A 23,445-nucleotide genomic window follows, 5' to 3' on the forward strand; every position below is an offset into this window, starting at 1 on the left:
AGAGCTCCAAGATGGTATCTGCAGTCCACGGGCTGCTCAGGGATTCGATTGCGCCTCCTCAGGTGTGAAGGGGTTCGTCACACAGGCTCAGGCCTCAGTCCGATCACTCATGTGGCCCACAGCCATGAGTTTCTGTATAGCCACAGCAGTGTATCCAGGGTACAGTCTATCTTGTAGGGGAAGTAGTGTTTCATCTGTGGCTGCTGTTGTAGTGGGTGTGCCTCTTCGCTGCCCTCCTGCTTTCACTGATTGTTCCTCCGATCTTGATTTGGCTTCACAGCGTCACGGCCAGCCGCCACCGGCCCTGCCCACTATCGTTAGCTCCGGACTGCAAGGCCACTCCGGTGCGAGACACTGTGCAGACAAGTGTCGCCATAGGGAGGGACTTCCTCTCACTTCGGAGTCTCTCCTATACCGGATCAGCTCGCGCCATCCGCCCCCCAGTCAGCGCAGACCTCAGCTCGGCAGAGTTTGCGTGCCGGTATCGGAGCTCCGATCCTGCTACCGAGATTAGCGATTGCCTCACACAGCTGATCGGAAACGGCCACACACCTCTCCCGCACTGCGCGGCCTGCAGCGTCTTCGGTGGTCAGGGGGTCGATCTCACCGCCTGCGTGCTCTGCATCGCGGCTGGCTTCCACGCTAGCTGGCAGCGTCATCTCCCGCCTCTGTATCGTGGGTCTCTTCAACGCCTCACAGGTCGCGACACCGCTCCGGCCCTTCCAGGTCAGTTTTCCTCGTCAAACCGGTGTCTAGCGTCAGGCGCGGTGTACCGACGTTGCTTTTTTGGGGTTTCTGGTTTCTATTGGCTCACTGGATTTCAGGATTATTAAAGGATTTTATCGGGACCGAAGGAGCTCACTCAGATGGCAGCCATCTTCGGGTTTGGCTAGCTCCGCCCCCCTTAAGGCTCATATCGAAGTGACATTGAAGTGTACTCAGTATTTGGTTCAATCTTCTAGAGGCATCTGGGGTGGGCGGAACTCGTGAAGTTCGACTATGCGGAATTCCGCAGTTTAATAAAAACTCTGTGAGATTCCACAGAGTTCTGCCTGCCCTGTGCTTTGCCTTCTCGAGGTCTCACTGGTGGGTAGAGGGCCCACTCGGAGATGCAAGTCACCATTGGTTGTGAATGCCTTCTGGACAGTCACATTCAGACAGCTGGTGGGCGACAGCGGTCTGACGAGGTTAATGAAAGTAACTTTGCTGCGCTGCAGCCCCTTGTTACACTAATGCGGTGTGCACAGCTCGCTCGCTAATTCACAGTCCACAATACCCGTGTTTGTACTTCCTAAACAAATAAGATATAGCGCATGCAATAAAGGCCTAGGGGTACTTTTGCACCCAATGCCATTATCCACAGAAAAACTACGCGCTCCATAGCCTTAGACTTCCCAGGAGCTGTGAGAGCCCGGGTGCAGTGGGGGGAGGGACCAGGCCATGACTCACTGCATGACTTTCAGTTTCAGGCAGGAAGCGATTCTCCGCAAGGGGTGAAGTTTTAGCTCTTTCCCCGTCAGAGACCAACACAGTGGATTTAAAGCTGTCCTCCTGATTAATTAATTCAGCTGGTAGAGCGTGGCAGCGGAATTAAAAATTATATTTTTAATTCAATTTTATACAAGATGCCAGTTGGGGTCGTGCTAAACTGGGCACTTTTGATAACCATGGGACTAGACTCTGCTGTCTTTATTGGCCACCAAGAGCCAATGCACATCCAAGCTGACATGTTTGGTGTTTAAATGCATAAATATAAATGCCAAATCTCTCTGCAGGAGTAATTGTCATAGCATTGACCAGCATAGGTGCTTAGATCCAAAAGCCACGCGCTTCTGAGAACCACTAGAACAAAACTTCAGTGGACGACGGAATACAGCTTTGCCTTCTTGGGTCCAAATATTGAATTGGCTTCCGGTGGACATTGAACATAAGCTCACTCTGCAAGGTGGTCAAAGGCCCTGAGGCTCCATTTCACCAGGGTACATCTGCACCAACGCACTGATATTTGTAAGAATGATAACTTTTAGCAGAGTTTAGTAGTATGTTTTGACATCCCCATATTACACAAGTGTTATATCCCAGGGGTGTAATTTAAAATGATGGGGCCCCCTGCACAATGTGATGAAGAGCCTCTGAGTCTCTCATCTCACAAATATTCACTGACCTTGGCGTGAATGGGGGCCGCTGAGTAGGCCTCACCCCCCTGCTCCGCAGGCGCTGTAATACACCCCTGAACCTGCACATTATTTGGCTGCTGATTTTCTGAGTATGATACCGTGCGCAATAATTTTGGCAGGATATCATGCACAATACCGTGCATATGACCAGGGTACAATAACGTGCCAGGGTACAATAACAATAACAGATGACCAGGGTACAATAGCACACCTCCGGGTGTGATACTGGAAGGATGAGTGCTCTGATCCTCTTGCAGCTCTGACGTTCTGCGGCCGTTTACCTTTTCCCCTTCAAGTTTCCCGTTTGTCCCTTTTTTCCCACAAGAGACCACACAAGCACTGTGTCTCAGCAGGTACCACAAGTTGCAGGGTCTCTCATTGTCCACCCAGGCCGGGTCCACCCTTGCCAGGACCCTTGGCTGGTAGCAATACTGAACAGGAGTTAGGGGCCCCCTGGAGCTCGGGCCCCCCGCACTGTGAGGTCTGCGGGGGCCTTTGTTACGCCCCTGGCTGTCGTCAGGACATCCAAACTCTGGAGTCTGTGCTTGCCGTCATACATTTGCCGTCGACATACTATTTTCAAGCTTTCTGATGTTCTCTCTGTAGACATTGGTAATTTCCAGCCAATCTACAGTGAAATCCAGGTTTGGATGAGGGTCAATTTGCGCAGATATAAGGTCACTGAAGACGTGTCTTACTCCGTCGTACTCTATGCAAACCCCACAAAAGCGATACTGTTAAAGATCTATAGTTTTCCACTAACAGCACATAAATTCTCCTGCCTCCAAGCTAAAAAAAGCCTTTAGGAGTGGCCAATCCATGATAGGTTAATGTTTTGTGCGGTGTACCTCATACTATTTGAAGTTACTCAGAAACATTAGGCCTGGTTTGATTTAAACTTAATTGACCACAGTGGTCATGATGGTGACTGTGTCACAAGTTGAGTACTGCAAAGTATGCTCATTTTTCACAATACTTTGTACAAGCATTGTAGGTGCTTCACATCAAGTTGCTGTCATAGTGGTATTGTGAGTAATGTCACAAGGCTGTGCCTGAAGCATTCCATTGACTAACTCTGAAAGCTTACTTTGTGTTCAAGTTTTTTCTACTACATATCTGGGAGTGCTTGGCAACAGTCCTTCATATCTGAAATTGCATTTTTTCTGGCATTTGACGTCAAGAACTGCTGTTCCTACCATTAAGTATTTCAAATGTAGAGCAAAGTATTTTTTATTAAGCTGAGGGTCTTTGGAAGAGCTCACCTGTAGATTTATGCAACCTGACTCATTAAATGAATTTTAGAAAATGTATGAAGAACTTTCCATTTACAGTAGCAGATGGATTATAAAGTGTTATACAAATGAGCACGGAATTGGATTTTAAAAATGTGACAGCACAAAAAAGAAAGACGTCTCTGCAGTAAAAAGGAAAATACTTTGAAGAATTAATGTAGAGAACTGACTTCCCACATCATACTCTGACCACATATAGGTTTATGCTAAAGAAATGCTGGTAAAGAATACTTACCGAAGAGCGAGCAGGAGGTGCTGCCAGGAGCTTCGGGGTCTTCTGCCAGGCATTCTCCTGTTTGACGGTCACAAGGCCCCCCATCACAGTCACATCCTACAGAGACAAAGCCAGTGAGTTGAAGAAGGGCAGGATAAAAATAAATAATAATTGTATACTGAAGCTGCATCTACATCCTTAAAGATTTACTGGCCAATTCACCCTTTGAGGACCTAAGTAAATACATTTGCCATACCAAGGCTCTGAAGCAACATTGTAGTTCTATATACAACCATTAAATTGCAAATCCTGAATCATGAATTGCTCTTTGAAGGCAGAGAATCAGCCAGATGTTTCACCAACGTAAGCAAATGTATTCATGTGAAAGGCAAGAATAAGTGACTTTTCAGGATATGAAAAGGAAGCCAACACCCCTAAATGTCCTAACCTGAAGGTGAAGGTGGTTCACCACCAGGCAAAATCATATCTTGGTGGAGAAGAAAAATCAAAATTTACATTTTGCGTTAGTACATCTGAGATTCTTTGGAATCCTCAAAATGACAGAAGTTTACTCAAAACATAGTTGAGACCCTACGGGAGTACATTTCTGACTTTGTGCAGCCTACCTTTGGAAATGCCTTCGTAAGGCTTGCTCCCTCGAGATTCAAATAGCATGATTCATACAATTGTTCTGTCCTCTATTACTATTCCGCATTACCATCATCTGCCCTCATTTAAACCTGTTAATCTCATGTATATTGCATGAGAAGGTGGCAAAAGTAATATGAGGATTAGGACAAGGAAATCCTTGACTCGGAATAATGAAGAATGAAGATTATCAGGTCATTACCTTCTTGTCTATCTTTCTCGTCGCAGTCTTAACTTATTGAGAATGTAGGAAGCCAAAATGACCTCTTTTTATACATCTCATAATAAGAGAACAGACCACATATATATTGCCAGCCACTAATATATTCAATAAACAAATTATAGTACATTCAGGACAACTGTTTTGCAAAAGACTAGCACCAAGAGAACCTTTTCTACTGCATCACTAGCTAAACAATAATGACAACCCAAAGTGTTCTGGGACAACCAGGTTTCATCTGTACATAACTTTTGCAGCCATACGCCTGGCTGAACATACTGGTACACTTAAAGGAAATGAAATTCCTCAAGAATAATAAGCTTTTCTAATTGTTGTCATTTTAAGCCACTTACCAACTGTAGAAGCAGAGGCTTTCTTATCTTTCTCTCCTGGACTAAAAGCTACAAAAAAAGACTGTAGGTTTTTAATATCATGCCTGATCATGCCAGCGCCCCGCCGCAAGACCACCAAACCTGTAGTCAGACCGTCTGCCGGATTACGAGTTTACTCCTGGCTGGTAGTCCTGCTGCAGCGGTCCCACGGCAGTGCCTTTCTAAGGCTCAAAGGAGAGCCATAGAAAGGCAGTGCCTTGGGAGTGATGTAGCTCATTCCTCCACAGGGAGAAAGGCACATGTCGAGCATTTTTTCCTGTGCAGGAACTGGGAGTGCAAACATGCAGGGGGGCGTGCACCCCTGCATGCACCCCCATGCACAAAGGCGGCAGGGGCCCTATAACGGCCCCCCTGAGTTGCCTCACCACCACCCTTTCCATAGCGGGCTCACCGCCGTGGATAGGGTCACAGTGAGGCAACTTGGAATATGCTTGGTGGCACCGCATTAGCATTCACAGTGTATTGCGACCTCTGACCTTTGCAATAATGCTGCTGGATCATGGATCCCTGGTGGTTGCAGAAGTCCTGTGGTGGACCGACCATCAAACTCAGAATACGTCAGTCGGACTGCTGGTGCGGCAGTGGCAGCACAGCCACCACGGGTTCGGCAGTCCGAAATTGTAATGAGGCCCTGTGTTTTGTAAGTAAATCAATAATGTTCTACAAACATCAAGACGGAGGCGAATTGTGGAAAATGTATGTAGAAAACCCTGGGGTAAGGAATAAAAAAGGGCATCCACTCCCCATTCCTGATCTTCACAGACCAGCGAGCAGTCCAGTGGTAAAACAGCATCCTTCCTGCACGCAAACCGTTCCTTACCTGGGCTAACCCCACTTCTGGCATATGAACTGGAATGCTCAAGGATGAAGTCTCAACAAATGTGAGGATTGAAAATTCAAACTGAGTGAGTTGGCTCATATGTTGTCACTTCCTGGAATGTAAGACGTTGATAGAGAGAGAAGGTGAATTTCTGCCCAAGAACATTTTGCCTTAGCTCTAGCCACCAGGCAAGGATAATGTGTGGATAATGAGCACCCCTTTGATGATTTATATACACTTGTGCTACCTGGCTGTCGGATTTCAGCAGAACTATAGAACTACTCATTTTGTGTTTAGGAGAGCAAACTGTAAAACAGCCTTCAGAATCGCATTCAGATGCATCCAGTTGGAGGATTGTTTGGCATGTTCTGGAAACCAACACGCCTGAATTGATTAGTTCTGTAAAAAGCTGCTTTTACCCAGGTGACTGGTATCCAATGTAATCACTACAGGGGTAAGGGATTCAGAGCTATCCCTTCTCCATAACTATTTGTTTTTTATCTCCTGGTAAAAATACTGAAGTCATAGATTTGTAATCTTGTTTTTTTGGATCCAATGAGACAGAGGTTTTCAAACCAAAAGGGTGAGCTGGAGGGGACCATGAAACTGGACTTTTGCTGATGGGTGCTGTGAAGGCCTGGATTCTTACCCAAACCCTGGCAATCAAATGCTTCTTGAATTTCAGTACAGCTGACAGTAGAATCTGAGTTACCTTTGCTGTGTCTACTAGAAGGGCCACAATTAATTTGAGTGTTTGGAACTGGGCCCCTAAGCATTGTAGTTCTTGGTGAGGTTGAAGATCCTTTTTTCCATAGCTAACAGGAACCCATACTCCAAAAGCAATTCTGACAATATGGTTGTATTTTGAGGCCTTCAAACTAGAAAGAAATCAGTCAATCATCCAGGTAAGGAACATGGAAAATACTTGATGCTATAATTGGTGAAAGTACCTTTAAAGATTTCCTTGATTTTGGATGGCACTGAATGTGGAATGATGTATTGCTGATTGATACTATGAAGTCACCCTTGTTGACAAAAAGGATTCTTGTTTGTAGAGAAACTTTCTAAAATGGTCTGTATGCGCAAAGTTGTTCACATACTCTAGGTCAATAATCGGTCTATATTGAACTTAATATTTCAAGGCTAAAAAGATGAATGAATAACAGCCTTTCCCTTGCTCTTTCCTTGAACTGAGTAAATTGCATTCTTCCGTAGACGATACTGACATCTTCTCGAAAAGGCTCATGTCTTTTCTTGAAAGTTCGGCATTGGAGTTTGACAAATATGTGCAGGAGAAAAACTGTCAAACTCTATTTTGGAGCTTTCCATAGTCACTTGTTCACCCCAACATGCCAGCATTCCTCAGAATTGGCAAAGCTTAAAGGAAATTGAGCACTTGTAGTTTCTGGCCTGGTGTAGCTTTTCATTTGTTAGGGTCCCTGAACCATGGCTCCTCCCAAAAAAGGGCTGTTGTGATTGTTGCAGCTGATGTTGTTCGTTGTAACATGTTGAGAAGAGAGAATTTACAAATGAATGAACAAAGTGTTTCCAACGTCTTCTCTTCCATTGGCTTTTTAAACATCTCATGGAGATCGGGACCAAATATTTTTTGAGATGAAAATGAAGATTGGAAATTTATATTTTTTGCTGTCCTTCCACTTTCCAGGAGTTTAGCCGCAAAAGTCTTGTAGAAACAATGGATGCTCCTGCAGTTGAAGCTTCCTACTGTAATTTATCTTAAATTGTTGTCAGCTCCAGTGAGGCCAATAAGGCAATGCAGTGTCCACTTCATGTGTCATAACATATCAATATTCTTTAAAAGCGTTTGTGCTACATAACTTTGTATAAGTACCATCATGAACAGAAAAAAATCCATGCAGTATAAAACCGTTTTAAACTTGATTCCACCCTCTGGTCTCCTGGGCCTTGGGGTGTAGTGTATTTAGAAATGACTGTTAACTGTCTTTCCATATTTGCAAATGGTGTTTACTTTTGGGGATGGAAGAAAAATCATCTGCAAATCTACCTAATGGATATTTTTTTGCTATCATGCATGAAAAGTCAGAACAATCTTCCTACATCCTTCCATTCTTCATCATCATGGCCCTGATAGCTTTATGAAAAGGTAAAGTATCAGTAGTGTCTGTTTGTTATTGATGAACATGATTCCATTATTACCTTCAGGCCCATTAAATCCCAGAATATTTCAAACGTGACACAATACCCACATACGTTGTTGTCATTTAGTATGTTTTCCTTTTGGTAAAGGGTTCAGCATCATATCTTAGTCCAAACCCCCCACTTTAGGCTGTTTAGCAGGAGTCTGAACCTCTTTACAGAGCCCTGGCCACTGCTTCATCAATCATGAATGGAAAATCCCTTTTAGGTATAGTAAGTAGTGGGTCGTCCTCATGACAAGCACAGTTTCAGATTCTTAAACCAAGTCAGGCACTAAAAGTTGCATCTTCTGTGTGCGCTTTCTGTTTTCCATATTGCCGTTTATGTAGGTTGCCAAGCAACCATACCTCATATCAGGGAAATGAAAGCGACCTTTCAGTTTCTGTAATACAGCCTCCCTTCTCACTGAGATCTCCAAAGAAACCTTAATTATGCAGCACATTGCAGCCTGCTATAGCTGGGCTAAGTAACAAAAGACAGAAAGGAAAAAGGAACAAACAGCTGCTTAGGCTGGGCAATCACCAGCCCAAAATATCCCAACCATAATTGCCACATCCCTGCTCAACATAGAACAGGGCATGGGGGAGATCGTGATATGCTACAATGTTTGACTGCTAAGCCACAAAATAGATATTTACAGTATGTAATACAGAAAATAAGCAGTAAAATAAAGTTATATTCATACATTGTATTGTCATAATATCTGCTTGTCGGTCACTGATGACAAAAAAAGGAAGTGATGGTGATAGAGCACATAATGGTAGTGTGAACCATGCTCTTCAAGTGTTTCTTCTCTTATAAAAGTTTATGGAAGTAACTGACTTCAGGAAGCAAAGTTCCGTAAGATTGGACTGGGATAAAGAAGACCGATGAAAGGTAATGTGGTCCTCATATATAAAAGCTTGTACCGCCAAAAAACATTGACATTTCAGCTTGTGTGAGAACCGAGAAGAGACAGGAAGCCTAGACTGTGTTTGTATCCAAGCCTCATGCTATGCTATTTTTAGGTCAAGTTTGCACTAATGAGTCTGGATTCCAGCTGAATGTGCTTCGAGGAACTACAAAGTTAGTGACTGACTATAAAAATATTATTGTATTAATTTAAAACATTTAACCACTTAGAAACTGTAATCATTCCACATCGTGGTTCATGCTAGGGGATAAGGAATTTAGCAAATTACTATATGTGAAACAGATATAATCCTTTTAGAATGCTACTTATTTTTAGTGAGTGTTAAATTGCTTGCTTGTTGCTTTCTTGTAGGAAGCGCAGCAAATTCTGCCTTTCAATGTCTACTTTAATCAATCCTATAATTTCTATGCCATTATTGATTTAGAGTTTGCATAGTATTCGGCGCCTACAGCCAGATTCACAGATCTGCTTGTTAGGAAAGCAGATTAGTGAGTATTAATGGGTGGATTTACGAGTTCAAGAAATACACAACAAGTGACCTTGCAGTCGTAAATCCTTTTACACTTGTTTAATATTATCCCAGGACTATGTAATATTATTTAAGACTAAGCCCATGCAAGGGATGTAGAGTGGGCATTTCAAAGCATGGATAACCTTGAAAGTACGTGCACACAAGCAAACTTGAGTTTGTGGCCATTCACAAACTCCTTTCCAAACCCACCCTCGTAATGGTTAGATATCCACTCCAGTCAGGGGCAGAATACATCCTGTTCAAGAGTGTTAAGGGGAACAGAGCACCCACCTTCCTAAAGGGGTGTAGTGATAGGCATTTCTCCCTATGGAGAAAAAAATAAATTACAAAAACACTCATGCCTTTGCATGGGAGCGCTGGCTCTCCAAAGTGGGAAAATGTAAAGGCCAAAAAAGTTTTTCAGTGAAGGGCTTTTTAACATAAAGTGATATTTTATTACCATATGTAAAGCCAACCTCACCCTGCTCACGGCCTTCTACTTAGGTTTGGCCATAGGGCATGGCATTGCATCCAACTTCCTGTGGGCAGACAACCTCCGTCGTACATGGCCAAGCCCTGCGTCCAACACTTTGCAGGCAGTCAACCCCCGCTGTGCATGGCCTATGGAGACTTGCAGTTTTTTTTTAATTGCTGTGGGGCTGCTGCACTCCTAGCAGCCCCTGCCAACATTAAAACAATGCTTGGTGGTGCCTCTCTCCTAGGGACACCACAAGCACACAAATATGTTATATTCAAATGTCATAGGGTATTATGGGGCACTCCTTGCAAGGACAGTGAATAATAAATGAGCAGCTCCTGCTGCTATTTTATTATTCATTTTTAATATATATTTTGGGTGACCCGGTGCCCACATACAAATTTTTGGCTTTGAGCCATGGGGGGAGTCCCAGGGCAGTCGCGTAATGAAACTTGAGTGGGATCCCTTGCAGGGTACGTTGAGGGCACCCCTCCGGACTCAATCTGGAGCTCTACGGCCAAAGTGCAGTGCTGAGGGGGGGCCCTGGAGTTGGGGCCCACCGCACTGTGGGGGCTGGGGGGCCTGTTTTACGCCACTGCTCCAGTGCCCACGCACCTCCCACTGACTCCTCTACCAGCACCCATCACAGGTGCCAGTGGGAGCCAGCATATCTTTAAAAAATATATATAAATATTGGGGAGCAGGGCATGTGACCCCCCATCGCTGAGCATTTATGGACCCCATCACCCAGGGCCTAGTCTATTTTTAAGGGGAGAGGGGGTGAGTCCCTGAGTCTTTACAGGCCCTGGGGACCACATGACCAGAGCTGGTTTCTTTTATGGGCCAAAAGCGTGAGCAAAGAAACAAATGTCTGCTCCCATTCGACGGCTTGGAGCACACACGAGTTCCCTGCCTGTGCTCTCGTGGGCAGGGAAACGGTGTCCCAGATATGGGCTTCTTGGGACACTGTTATTGAGCCGGCGCCGTGGGATGGGGTCCAGGGACATTTGAAGGCTCAGGGAGAGGTCTGCATGCCCCCTACCCTTTTTAAAAATATTGGCCTACTACATGGGGTCCTTAGGAGGCTCAGGGACAGAGCGATGAGCCCTCCTCCCCTTTCAATATATGTGTTGACCCCAGGGGATGGGGACCCTGGGGAATTTAGAGGCTCTGTAACTGGGGCCACATGCCCTCTCCCCTTTATTATATGCATTGGTTTGGACTATAGGGTTCCCAGGACCTTTCAATATATGCATCGGTCCCAGGGATGGGATTCCTGGGTCGTTAGAGGCTAGGGGAGGGAGCCCCATGGATGCCCCCTCCCCAAATTAATATATATGTTTGACCCCTGGACCCTGGTCCATCCAATAGGTCATTTTAACTTACAAAGGAATGGTATCCACCATTGTGCTGTCCCTCTGAGACTCCACCACAAGGGTGCCCTATCCTGCCTGCTAATGTCTTTTTTAAAAACCTTTTCAGGATGAGAACTAGATCCCAGAATCCTGTAATGGCCGTAGCAATATTTTTGTTCATGTTGCAGCCAGCAAATCAGAGCGCTCACTACAGTGGGATCCTCACTACTGCAGGAGTGAGATGGCCCAACAGAAAAAAGCCCCCTTGGTCGATCAGAATATCGACTTTTTTAAGTTGTGCTCACAGAGTCCCTCAAACCCAATTATATAGATTTACAAATATTTTTGTTCCTTAATCTCTCAAAAACTACTGAACGGATTTACACCAAATCACAAAAATCACGGTTTCTGGAACAAGATCTAGCTTCATGTCACATTCGTTCAGCGGTTTTCATGCTATTGCGTTCCCAAAAAGTCTATGGAAAATGCATGGAGTTTTAGGGGCATATTTACAAGCCCCTATCGCCACAGGAACGTCACTTTTTGCAACGTTCCTATGCCTATAATCCCTTTGCTTTGATTACATGCCCAAATAATTAATTAGTCTCTTTCTAAACTAGTATTCGTTTGTGCCTTGTGTGAGATGGCTTCATATACTTCTTGGTTTCTTATAACATCTTTAGAGAAGAAGCAATAGACTTGTGCAAATTGGGACTTGTGTTGTAGATCTGGTTCAAGAGAGTGGTTTAGTTTTCTGTGCCGGAGTATCCTGGAAGCTGTCCCTACCAGTTTGGGATCTTTAGGCATGACGAAGAGGAAGATATTGACTGTCCTTTAAATGCTGGAGCTGCACTTTTTCCCTGTGGCCCTGAAGAAGAGGGTAGAGAAGCCTGTTTCCCCTGAAATTCATGAGATGGTTCTTAACAGAAGAATTCCTTGAAATTTGGGAACACTGGAATCTAGCAGCATGTAAGGTGACTGCCGCTGTTTTTCCATCGTGTTTGAGTCAGAAAGGTTTGTTGGTAAATAGTTTTCATTTTGGTGCAATACTTACCTCCAGTCCCAATGCCCAAACAATGACATCAACTTTACCGTTCCCATTAATTGTTTTTGGGCATTTTTCATATTTTCTGCGAAAATTTGACTCTTGAGTCCCTTAGTCAAAATTTTGCATTTTGGTCTCGTTTTATTGATTATATTTTCTTATTTGTAATAAATCAGGCTGGCAATTTTGCTGCTTGATTTCTAAACTTTAAAAATGTTTTGGTACTACTTACGTAATTTAATCTATTTCTCTGAAGAGAGCCTGCCATTTTTGTGCCAAAGCTATCATCGAAGAGTCCATGATTTATCAATGAAACTATTTCTCTAAAAAGGCACTAGTTTACTAACTTTGTTGGAATGCAGATCTTGCTTGCTCCATTATAGCAATCCAGGATCTCTGAATCACCAGGTCATTCTTACCTTAATTATCAGCTAAGAAGGACTCAATTGCTTTTGTCACATTGACTTGTTGTCGACAGTCTAGTGTCTATCCAAGTGCTCCCAGACATAGCCCCCTATGGTAAAAAGGTCTACATACATTGACAAAATATTTTTCTAGTCCTGGATCAGAGGTAACATTTAGCTCCCATCCTTTTTAGCCTTCTTTCTTACTTATTATTTTTATTGAGAGTTGGGCTTCCCTCCTTCTCGAAGAAATCTGACCAAAATGGCAGTCCAATTCTCATTACAGATGGCTTTAGGACACCCCAACAATGATTTCTGAAGCCATCTGGTGAACAATAATTTTGAAAATCTAGACTTTTGACATGATAAGTTAATCCTATCTCTCGGGAGCTCTTGGGGCATGATCGTCAGCCCCACAGGAATGCCTGAGAAAAAATGGCAGAAGAACAATTAGAATACCTACAGTAAGAATTTCAATCCTTCTGTTTCAAAATATTTTATCTGTAATATTTTTAATTTGGAAAATGCTCACCAGTAGATCCTCTTAAAGAGGAGGAGAATTGGAAGAAAACTTTCAAAGCAAGTATATTGGTTTATTCCCTGAACTCATTCCATCCATTTAGGTTAAATATCAAAATGCTTAGGGGCTTTTTATGAGTTTGGTGGTCCGGGGACTGCCAAACTCACAGTGGTGCAGCAGTGGTGGTCCGGCCACCGCTGCACCGGCAGTCTGACCACCAGATTAGAACTATAGCAGTCGCACTGCCATTGCACAGCAGTAACCACCAGGGATCAGAGATCCCTGGCTGTGGCACGGCGGTCTGAGGGCTGCAATATACTTGGTGGTGCCCTGAGGCACCACCAAGCATATTACATCTTTCCTCACCGCCAGTCGTATGGAGGTTCTTCCTCCATGAACCTGCTGGCGGAGAGGAAAGAAAGGGGTCCTACAGGCTGGGGTGCCCCCCTGTAGTTTTGCAGCCCCAGTTCCTGCATGGGAAGGAATGCACTATATGGTGCATTCCTTCCTGTGCAGGAACGAGCACTCGTGGTCCAGCGGCGGTGCAGTTTAAGGTTCACTATGAGCCTTTAAACTTCACCGCCGTGACCCCGCTACACTGCCCACCTGCCAAACCACAAAAATACTTGTCATCTGGCAAAACTCGTAATGAGGCCCTAAGTGTTCTATTGATTTCATTGGGGAGGGATAATAGAATATGAAAAGAAAGGTGCAATATCTATCACTTTGTGTTATAAAGATTGTTAACCTACACAACATAAACAGAACCGAGAATCTGGCTTGTGGAGCAAATAGTTTATTGTAGACACATATTTTTTCTGTTGACAAATGTGATAGGGGATGCACCCAGTGATGTAATGAAACTTGAGGGGACCTCCTTGCAAAGTACATGGAGGGGGCCCCCCACGCTCCTGACTCAGTCAGGAGAATACAGCTGCCACCCATGCACAGTGTCTGAGGGGTGCCTTCTGGAGCTCTTGCCCCCCCGGACCACGGGGGCTGCAGGGGCTGTGGGGACTATTGTTGCAACACTGGATGCACGTCCCAGGGATGATTTAAAACAGTTTGTTCAATATGAAAACCCCAGCAGTGTTTGATGAAATCCTCTTTGATCAAGTAACATTAGAAAGTTTATGAAACTCTATTACAGTGAAGTATGCAAGCTAGGATTTTGAGTATTATTCAATTGCTTTACATTATAGATTGAGGAGGATTGGAAAATAAATGTAGCCTTTCAAGCAAAAGGTTAAGTTAATCTTGTCAGAGCATGGGCTAAGAAGATAGATTTGTCAATGGTGTTTTGATGATTGATTGACTATTAGTTGAGAGCAACTTTCACCGTAGGGCACCTCGGCACTAAGAACAAGACAATGATAAAAATCTACACATCCAGGTTAAAAGAAAAAAAGAATCTTTAAAACATTCAACAGACAATTTGGGTTTTAAGAGCCTTCTTAGAGCACACAAATTGATGAAGAGTGTACACATGACAAGGGAGAAAGTTCCACAGTTTGGCCCTAAAAGAACTACTGACCGACCTCCCATCCTCAATCTGTGGAGTTGTAGCACAAAAACATAAAGACTGACAAGGATGATAATACAGTAAAGTAACCTTTCAAGCCAGAGTGCTCAGGTTCATAAAGACACTGCGCCTCGCTCAGAAGACCTTGGAACAGATTGCCTGCCATACAGATAGCTAATGGAGGGCAGTATGAGTATCTGAAAAACCGATCAAATTTTCCTATCTGGACTATTCTCTGAGCAGCTAAAAATTGTATTCTCTTTAATTATGATGAGGTGTCATCAAAGACCCAAACAAAGAACATGTAAATATTTAATGTATGACAGAATGGAAACTGTGCCCATCCACAGATTATCTGTGGAAGGTAAGAATGAAAGAACCTAGTAAAGAAGATGTATTGTGCAGACAAAAGCAAAATATACTGAATTATTGTGAGCTGCAAAAGACAGTCCTTTGAACAGGTACACCCATAAGAGACCTTAATTCGGATGGCCAATGATGTTTCTCATTTCCATTTGAAGGGAACTCTGTCTCTTTGTCATTCAGTTTCATTAGATTCATACTCATACACTTTTGGTTGGCAACAAGACTGTTCATCAGGTTAGTGGCTGAACCTGGAACAGAGTGCTCCACTTGCACCACAAGCTAGATGCTAGCTAGAAGCTTAATAAGTAGAGTTATAGGTCTTACATAAATATTAAGAAGCTTAGGGGACAGATATGACCCTCATGGAGCTCTACTGGCTCTGGAAAGGATAGTGGACTGCAAAGATGCTAAGGTGATTTCCTCAGGAAGGGTGAGAACTGGTCTGTCACTGACCCAGAGATACCTGTACCTTGAGGCCACATGAAGGTGTATGACCAATGATGTCACTGCAGATAGATCAAACATGATCCCCATTGTCAGTTATGGATCTCAGCTCATTCACCACTATGAACATAGCTGTCTCCTTGCCACTCTCCATCCAGAAACCAATCTGCCATGGTTCCAATATATTGTTCTCCAATAAATAGGGTAAGATCAAACTAGCAACTATTTTTTGTGAATTCTTCCAAGAGCTGGTATCAAAGTATTTATATTGAGCTGCTCTTTTTGCATTAAGGAGGTTATGAAACCTGATTTTGATTCAATTTGCACCAAGCAAGAGGGTGGCAGGTCAGTACAGCAGGCAGCAGTTCTTCAGAGCAGCAGTCCAGTAAAGTGACAGTTCTTTCAGCAGCACAATAGTCCTTCTTCCTGGCACAGTCTTCCACATTTCCAGAAGTGTAAGGAAGAGTTGGTGTCTGAGGTCCAACTTTTATGCCCATTTCTGCCTTTGATGTGGGAAAAGTTTCAAGATGTTTCCTTTTGAAGTCCATTGCCTTCTTGCCTTCCCTGTCCTTGCTGCAGACTAACTACAGGAGGTATGCAGTCCTTTATGTGGAGGCTGGACACATCCTAACCAAGGGTAAGTAGGGCTGTGTCCTGCTCCGCCCTCTCAACCTGCCAATGATGGCCCATCCAGGCACACCTAACTATTTATTGTGTGTGGCTGTCTAGGAGGAATATACAAAGCCCAACCATCAGCCACACCCAGTCATGTGACCCAAAGGCAGGCTAGAGGCCGTTAATGGCTAAGGCAGGAAAATGTCAGCTTACTACAAGTTTTCCAAACTGTAATCTAAAATCTGACCTTACTATGAGAGAGGATTTTTCATCACAATTCCAAAGACACCAAACATGAACTTGTCACCTGATCCCATTTGGAAATTACAGCTTATTAAATGCAGTAAGGTTACTCCAAGGTTATCCTATGGGAGAGGTAGGTCTTGCATAATTGAAACATGAATTTAAGAGCCACTGTTAAATACTTTACATATTGTCTCTGCTTTGTGCCAACTTACCAGACGGTTAAACACACATTTATTTAGTGGCTTTAGTGATTCACGCTGACAAGGATTGTGATTATTATTTGAAATGGGTTCTCACCCCCCTTTAACAAAAATCCAATTTCTTCCAGTTTCTATTAAGGAATACCAATTCCAAAGTGGATGCTGATGTGCTTTATGATGCATATGGCCATTTGTCATTACCTGTGTTTTGTGACAAGTGCACACCCATTCGCCATAACATGTGCATGCGCATACATTATGGCGCAAGCTGCCATTTGTTATTTTCTATCATAACATGGTAAGTTGCCATGTTAGAACAGTAACTTAAAATGGAAAAAAGGGTAAATAAAGTGCATGCAAAGCACAAAAAACTATGTGCGGGGCCAAGCAGCAACCGGTGCCTAGCAAAATAAAATAAAATGGGGGTGGGACGGGGAACGGGGGAGGAGAAATGAAAAAGTGTGCACAGGGAAGAAAGAAGAAAACGCATAGAGAACAATAAAACCCATTCTCTCCAATGGTGTGTTGAACTTAAATTCAAAAAATGACCTTTAGAATTCAGTGGAACAATAAAACTCATCCAATCATAACAATAATTCTGGGTGGGATAATCACAAGAAGTGGACGATAAGTCATTGACTCAGGAGGAGACAACTGAGAAAGACAACAATACTATCAATTTTTGAGCATAGGGATAATCCAATGCCCATTGTAAGTATATGTTATTTACTGGAAACAATTGCTCTGCCTACAGACAGCTAAGACTGTTTGTAGCTGAGACCTAATACTGTAACTTACTCTGGCATCCTGAGGGCCCATAATTCCAAAACCCAGACTGACATCGCTCGCAGTAAACACCACCAGCTCCAGGCCGGCAGCGACATCGTTGAGTTATTGGATCACAAATGTTATCCTGGGAAGCAGACCCACATGTACACTTTTGGCAACCTGTACACTTGTCATACCCAAAATAACCAACCTGGAGGAAAAAAAGATGCAGTATTAGTATTGATGCTTAAAGGTATATCGATTATCTAAATTAAACTCAGCAACTAGTATGAACTGTATTCAACTCTGATTGAAAAATACAAGCTTATAAATTCTCTTTTCACTGATCATGTTGATTACAATATCTGTCAGCACTTCTGGAGAGGCTACACTGTGGTCTCATTCAAATCTACTGAAATGGGAGCTTGGGCTATTTCAAGGCACCCTTGGCCTATCTTTGTGAATTGCTGGCTAGTGTTGTGGGAGTTCATCCACAGTACAATATTCCATTAGCTGCTTTATCACTTCCTCTCTCCATGTCACATAAAATGCTCCTTATTCTGAATCCTATGGTTTTTGGGGGCCTGCATTAGTCAGAGGAGATGCCCAGAGGTAAATCACTGTAAATGCATATTCCGCCTACATTGTGTCCACCATGAGACGTTCTTGATGCTCTACACCAATGGTGGTCATTGGTGAAATTCACCTACCACGTTGCATTAAAATAATTTAGTAGCACAAACGTCTTTATTTGTATCCATCCATTTATTTCAATATCAACTTAACATAAAAATATTGCACATACATCGTCTACAAAAATACATCACAATGCATTTCATATTGAAGTACATTAAGGGACAAAACCGTATAAATCCCTGGTATCTCGATTAAAATGTTCCTTGCTCTTTCTTTGATGTCTATTAGGTGTTTGAAAGGTTTTTAAAGGTTCATACTTTCTCTTTGTAGCTTTAAAGCAGCAGATAGTTACTGCCAAACCAACCCCACAGGATACTGGGATTGGGGTTTTATTACCAGTCCTGATGGTATAATTACCCATCAATTCACATTGGCAGGATAAAAAAGAAAAATAGACATCCCCTGTATCTGAAAAACTACAAAAGTGAGTTTTGTCATTTGGGAACTCGACCCACATTATATATCCTGTTTAAGTGAATACTTTGTAGCTGTCAAGAACCAATATTTTTAGGGCCACATTTTACAGTGGCGTTGTTTAGTTCAGATGTAGCAGCAAACCGTGGCATATCATCTTCCTAGGCCATAGACCACCAACTTCTGTCCTCCACATACTCTTAGCTTCCCACTGAGGTTTCAGAACAGCGGACGGGGAGGGGCTTGCAGGGTAATGCATGTTCTCAAACAACTACCATATTCAGTGCCAGTTTTTGTCATCAGACACATCCCATTGCCAACCCGGTGAAAAAGAAGTGTATTCCTGACATTGCTGTCATTTAGATATCCACATGTATCTTCAAGTCAGGATAACCTCAGTGAAACAGTGGGGTTCACTGAGGCCTGACTGTGGTCGGGTAAACTGGTCTCAAAGCTCAGAACAATAAAAAAAAACACTTGAGTCTAAAAGTGAAAAACTGGGAGAACATAAGGCTCAGTCACCCTCTCCCATAGACCCTCATGTTTCTTATCTCTTGTCCAAATTGCACTGGCTACCCATCTTGCTTGAATTCTGTTCAAATCCATGCGCATTGTTTATCGAGCTTTCCATAATTCTGGCCGTCTTCCTCTACGAGAAAGGTCAGTCATACAGTTCTCAACACAATCTGCCTTCTTCTCCCTGTGCCTAAAATCTTTCATTCATTATCACCATCAACCAAAATATCGTTGCCATCATTTTTACAAGAAACCCCATGAAATTCAACTGTAATATAATTTACAGCAAATGTCATACACTGCTTGCTTCATGGCTAAGTTTAAATTTATAACACCTTCTAAGTTCTAAAGCATGTCTCAGCTACAGCCTCAACAAGAGGTCAACATCTCACTGCCTATATTCAACAGGAAGGCATCTAAAGGAAAAAGCACTCTTTACCTTTCCCCCAAAAATTTTAAACTATTTCCCTCAAAATCAAAAAAAAATACAGAGCCAAGATAGATTCAGGAAAGCCTTCAAATCCTTCTACTAATAGCTCCTTTAGACTTGAAAAAGGGGCAGGTACTCTGTACTCCAGGATCTGAGGGGGACTAATAACAAAGAGAACATTGAAGAATATGGCTTAGAGTTTTGGTGTCCAGGATTCAGAGGCCTTTTGGGATATGTGTCTTAGAGTACAAGAAAGAGTGCAGGTGATCTTCTATTAAACCTTCTATTATGCTCTTAAACCGGAGGATGTTATGTTACCAATTCTTTACCTACAAGTGACCCCTCACCTCATAAAGAAGCCTTTTTTGAACAAAAAACTGGTGTCAACGTTTTTTGTGAGTTTAACATGTAAAATAGTAGTCTATATTTAAATTTACATGTGTGCACTTATATGATCCTATTTCCTTGGTAACGATTTTGCTGTGACCTGTTAAAACGTATATTCTTGGCTTATGTAAGACCTTGATGCCAACATGTTCAAAATTAATGTCTCACTGTTCCTGTACAGTGTCTATTATTTTTGCTACACATGTCATGTTTGTTCATTTCCAAATGGCATTGTTCTCAAAGAAGACTCTCTAGCATGAGCTCAGTAATGTTACATTGATCAAGGTTTCTTTCGCCTACACTTTCCATTCTGTGCCATGAGACAATTTCTTATATAAACCCTCAAATTTGGGGCTGAGGCAGAACTCTTTGAGAACTTTCCCATGCTACTAGGGATGCTGTTCGATTTATTATTGATTTTGCTGCTTATTTAGGGCTGTTTTTGATTTTACTTATTATTCTGTATTGTCCTTTTACTAGGAGCATTCATGGCAATGGCTTTATGCATCTGCACTTTGCAAATTCTCTATAGCACCTTTTAATTTCTTGTAATAAATATTTATAATTTTTTAATTCCACCCTAAAACTCACTTATTGAATCTACCCTATCTTATTTAACTGTACTTTTGTTATGTTGATTTGAACATTATCTTGGGAGATATGTCCTCATGAAATTGAAATATAACACTGTCACTGATACGCCAGTCTGTGGGCATGCTTTTATTGTATTTCTTGGAGTGTAAGAATTTAGAGGTACCACACACCCACAGAGGAAATAATTTTATTCTGGAATTTGTGATTCCACCTCCTTTCTTTAGATTTTTGAGTTTCTTAGTTAAGAACTCCGTCATTTGGAGCACCCTTAAACAATTATCCTTTAAAGTGTTGAGAAACCATGCATTTGGTTATCCTTTAGACCTTTTGCCATGACCAGCATTGTTTACTCATAGATTCCCACTACATTTTGTGGCTGATTGGCATAACTATTACATTTTGTGTAAGAAAAGCTCAGTTATAAACTCAATTGAATCATTTGCAGCTTGTGGTGGTTGATCCTGACATATTTCTTCCTGTTTTCTGGGCTGTCCATTGCTATGCTTACTACTCCTATGTCTGCGACCGCTATGTCCTGCCTTTCTTGTACCTGCAGATTGCTACCACTGGGCTTTTTGATAATGCCTCCTGTTAAGGAGTTCCTACTCTGTGCCTAATCCATCCTGTTGTAATGCCAATGTCTCTAAAATATTTTGGAAGATGCTTAAGGCCGCTTTTTCCTTTTACTTTATCTGTTGACCAGTACTTAATGTGAGTTGGTGGTTGCAGGACGGCTCCACAAACCCTTATTGGTGGGGTCAGTGATACTTGCTAAAAGGGCCAGTGGGGCACAGGCCCAAATTTCCTGGTTCCAAGTATAAAAAAAAAGTGGTCCTTGTCTGTCTGTCCTATCCTTTAGGACAGTCCCATCAAGTCTAATACTGATGCTGTGCAGCTCTGTGTCTCAGCTGGCCTGGGGCAGCAGTACAGACACACATGTTGGCTTGGTGATATTTTCTTGGCTTGCATTAATCATAGGTGTAGTACTGGTGCCGACTGCCTGCCCCCAGTTTCCCCCAATGATTCAAATATCCTAGAGACTGCCCATGCCTATGATGTTGCCAACTCTGAGTGTCTGGCACTGACTTTGACATGACAGAATGCAGACCTTGGGTTCACAGCTAATAACTGCTTGTGGCCTGCAGTGCTCATCTGCAGTCTATGGCTTGGTGCTGTAAGATCAGAATCTGAGCCTTCCAGCAGGACAGCCCACCATCCTCCTGCACAATAACGTGTAAGCTCTTTGTCTCGTCACGCTATCTGCAGAGCAGTGCCCGATGCTCTGCACAGTGCTATGCCTGGTTAGATCACCTCTTGTGGGGACGTCGTCTCAGAGTCAGATACATCAGTATCACCAGGACTCGCAGGGTCATCTCGCAGGAGCCTCTCCATAAGACGCCCAGCAGCACACAAACAGTCACCAACACTGACCTCCTTGCTGAACAGAAGGTATTGATCTTTCAAAGATGCCAAAGAACAGTAAGTATTGTTTTATTTGGGTAAAAATAATTAATTCCTTCACTGGGATAAAGGACAAATGTCACAGAGGTGTTTTCACCGATTCCATTTTTTTTGCATATGAATTTTCAGATTTTCTGCATTTCTTAGAATATTCCTCAAATTATCTCATCGTCCAGTTTGGGTCTAAGAGGAGGTGAGCCCTGGTCCTCTTTACCGTGTTGATAGTGAAGGACAAGTAAACTGAGGAACCTCTGCAGGGCCTGTTAGAGATGTGGTGCGCCGGGCGACTGGACAGGGGGACAAAGAGGGCATCTGTACTTAGCATTTTTCACCCAGACCATGAACTGCACTCTGTGGAGGCCTTGGTCTTCTGTCTATGTAGTAGATCAAACATTCATCCAATATTGAATGTGCAAATGTGTCTCATTGACCTAAACCAGCTTAAGATGTCAGAAAAGGGTTTCCACCTGGCTGTTTTTTTATTGGCATGACCAGTATTTTATTGTTCAGGTTGGTAAAAATAATATGGAAATTACATGAAACCAGTAGTTTTTTCTCCTTATCAATACACAGTAAAATAGCAAATTCGAGAAGAATGCACTTGTAAAAAGTATTAGAGCTGCCTAAATGGTGTCTGATGGATAATTGAATAAGTGACAGAAAAGCCATGTTAGAAATAAATGCACAGGATTTTACATAAAGTGCATCTTTGATTATTCAACTTCTTTGGGAGATGCTTTTCTTGGGCTGGCACAGTTACTTTCAAGTGTCGCAACATGCCTCTAAACCTTCAGTGGGACTCCAAAACGACAAGCAACAGGGCTGTTGTTGTGTGTGTAAGTTTTCTTTGGAAACGGATAGGCACTTTTAGTTTTTATATATAATTTGATTTGTGTTTTATAGCACTTTGTTCATAGGTTCTGCTGTTTCCAAGCACTCTCAGTTTTGATAAGGACCTGAGGCGCCAGCCATGCCAGTAATACTGCACTTTCTTTTTTTTTGTTTTTACAAATTAAGCATTAGTTTTGCCTACCATCTTTAATACACAACATTTCTCTTTCACTGAACTGCTTTCAAATGGGAGAGGATGTGGTCTCACGGCTAGAGCTGCCGACTTTGGAGCTGGGAGACCAATGTTCGAGTCTCGAGGTCAACTCCACATCCTGTGATTCTGGGCAAATCACTTAATCTTCACGGGCCTAACAAAAAACATGAATGTGTCCTTGGGAAACGTAACTGGTGCTAATGTAAAGCGCTCCAATACTTTTGGGTCGAGTCCGCGCTATATAAAATCTGCAAGCAAAAATAACCCAGAGCTCAGGACATATTGGAAAGATTCTCTTTGCAGATTTAAGTTTCTCAACACGTGTTTTCCTGTCCAGAGCAGTTTGCTTGCCCTCGTGTTTGACGGATGCCCAATGCACATGTGTTCAGTCATCACCCCTCTATGTGTGAAGGTAGTTTTGTTTGCCAAGCTTTCTACAGTTTGTAACTTCTGAGCAGCATTTGTGCTTCTGAGATCTGTGGGCTTGAAGTTACAGTGCTATAAGCATCATATTTACTGCTGCTTCGCACCATTTATTATAAAATTCGAATTCTATAGATTTGCTTAACAGTAG

The 23,445-nt window shown here is 42.7% G+C and overlaps 1 protein-coding gene across 1 annotated transcript in view; it reads right to left on the minus strand.

Moving 5' to 3' along the window:
• Positions 1 to 23,445, minus strand: part of LAMA4 (laminin subunit alpha 4) — a 466,993-nt gene that overhangs the window by 283,322 nt on the left and 160,226 nt on the right. Inside the window, exons 7-8 of the mRNA XM_085611379.1 lie at positions 17,359 to 17,539; positions 3,705 to 3,800 (exon numbers count right to left, since the gene is read on the minus strand). Coding sequence (XP_085467505.1) covers positions 3,705 to 3,800; positions 17,359 to 17,539 — 277 coding nt within the window. The remainder of the gene's footprint in view (positions 1 to 3,704; positions 3,801 to 17,358; positions 17,540 to 23,445) is intronic.

This window comes from Triturus cristatus, chromosome 6 (assembly GCF_964204655.1).
Source record: "Triturus cristatus chromosome 6, aTriCri1.1, whole genome shotgun sequence".
NCBI classification, from domain to species: Eukaryota; Metazoa; Chordata; class Amphibia; order Caudata; family Salamandridae; genus Triturus; species Triturus cristatus.